General features: G+C 29.7%; 1 protein-coding gene across 1 annotated transcript in view; it reads right to left on the reverse strand.

Moving 5' to 3' along the window:
- Positions 1-359: 359 nt before the first annotated feature.
- Positions 360-1,672, reverse strand: part of LOC137644992 (very-long-chain (3R)-3-hydroxyacyl-CoA dehydratase hpo-8-like) — a 26,619-nt gene continuing 25,306 nt past the window's right edge. The window contains exon 6 of the mRNA XM_068377859.1: positions 360-841. Coding sequence (XP_068233960.1) covers positions 765-841 — 77 coding nt within the window. The 3' untranslated portion in view covers positions 360-764. The remainder of the gene's footprint in view (positions 842-1,672) is intronic.

Consider the following 1,672-nt stretch of genomic DNA (forward strand, 5'->3'; position numbering starts at 1 on the left):
TAATGGTCCTATGACATGTTAACAGAATAAATTTTGTTTGCTACTACCATTCCTTTATATTTTAGAATACTATATAAACAGCTGGTTTGGTTAAAGTGAGTTACCAACAACATAAAAAATCTTTTCTTTGCCCTTATCTCAACTTTACCTGCAGTTTTCTTATCAAAATCTACTGTAGTTTACTGCTTTTCTTACATTTAAACTTTTCTTGTAACGCAATTTCTCCTTCCACTTCTGTAAATGCTAATACTGTACATAGAATAGGTCTAATTATACTTTAACTTTTAATATATACTTTTACTAAAATCAATCATATAATATGACAGAGAGCACTTCAAGTTGGAAATAAAACAAAAAAGGAAAAGCTTCCTTTTATTCTTTCTTTCATTTGTTATAACACTACAAATTTAACTGGTCCCCTCCTCCGACAACCAAAATATACATATACAGTATTGTACTTTTTGTAATAATCACCAGTTAAAGAATAAAACTTGCATCTTTGTATTTAATAATTTACTTTGCACAGTATTCCAAGAGTATCCATTATCAGTCGAGTATAATCATGCAACTTCTACTACACTTATGAGAAATATTGTAGCTGTTTATATCGGTAATTAACTACAACAAAAATATAATACACTAAAAACATTTACATATTCTTAAATAATACCATTAATGGCCCAAACTAAATTCTACTCTGCCACAAGGAAAACTGCTTTAAGAAATAGCAATACTAAAGTAACTTCAAAGGCACAAGAGTCAAATTAATCTGTCTTCTTGTGTCCAGTTCCCAAAACTTTACGACGCTGTGCCAACATATGAGAGTATAGCATTGGGAAAACTGAAATGAAAGAGCAAAACATTAGAACTTATGTACTATACAAAGGTTTAAAAGACATGATGGATACTTTCAAGTCACTATACAGTATACTGTATGTTACACAATAATAAAAAGTTTCAAGGAATAAAGTTCCTATATGAATTAAAATTTTTACTGCATTAAAGTTTTCTGCATTGAAGCTACAGTAGGGTCCCGAATTATGCGAGAATTTGGTCGATCAATGACCCCGTATAAATGGAAAATTGCATATTTCGAAACTAACAGAAATAATTCCATTAGGGCCATAGCAACCAGCAACTTGCCTATTCAAACGTGTTTACTTCCCATTTCTAATACTTTCTATGTACTCTACTGTATTTTTTATAATACTAAATTGTTCTTGTAAATAAATCAAACATTTAATATACTTTGAAGTTCAGATAACTTGATAAAGGTTAAAATTATCAAATGGAAAGATAAGAGATTGCTGAGGACGAAACCACAGTTCTGTTTACATTTTGTCAGCTGGACTCGCAAAGTTAAAGTTGATTTCATTGTTGATATGGAATCTTATCCTTAATTAGGCTATTTATTATGAAAAATTTTTAATATGTAAAGTAAATATCGTTTTGTAACATTTACTACCAAGCACCATATTTAGGGCAACCAATATACTTAAAAACACAATAGATTTGATACATTTTGTAGTGTTTAATTGGCAGACTTTGAACAGCTTAGCAGATACAGAAAATTTATTTTTTAAAAATAGTGACCGCATAAATGGGGAATCGCATAATTCAGGACCGTAATTTTTCATAACAGCAGAAATCTTGAATTTTCTTTACATGGTGA

Source organism: Palaemon carinicauda, chromosome 8, assembly GCF_036898095.1.
Source record: "Palaemon carinicauda isolate YSFRI2023 chromosome 8, ASM3689809v2, whole genome shotgun sequence".
Taxonomy (NCBI): domain Eukaryota; kingdom Metazoa; phylum Arthropoda; class Malacostraca; order Decapoda; family Palaemonidae; genus Palaemon; species Palaemon carinicauda.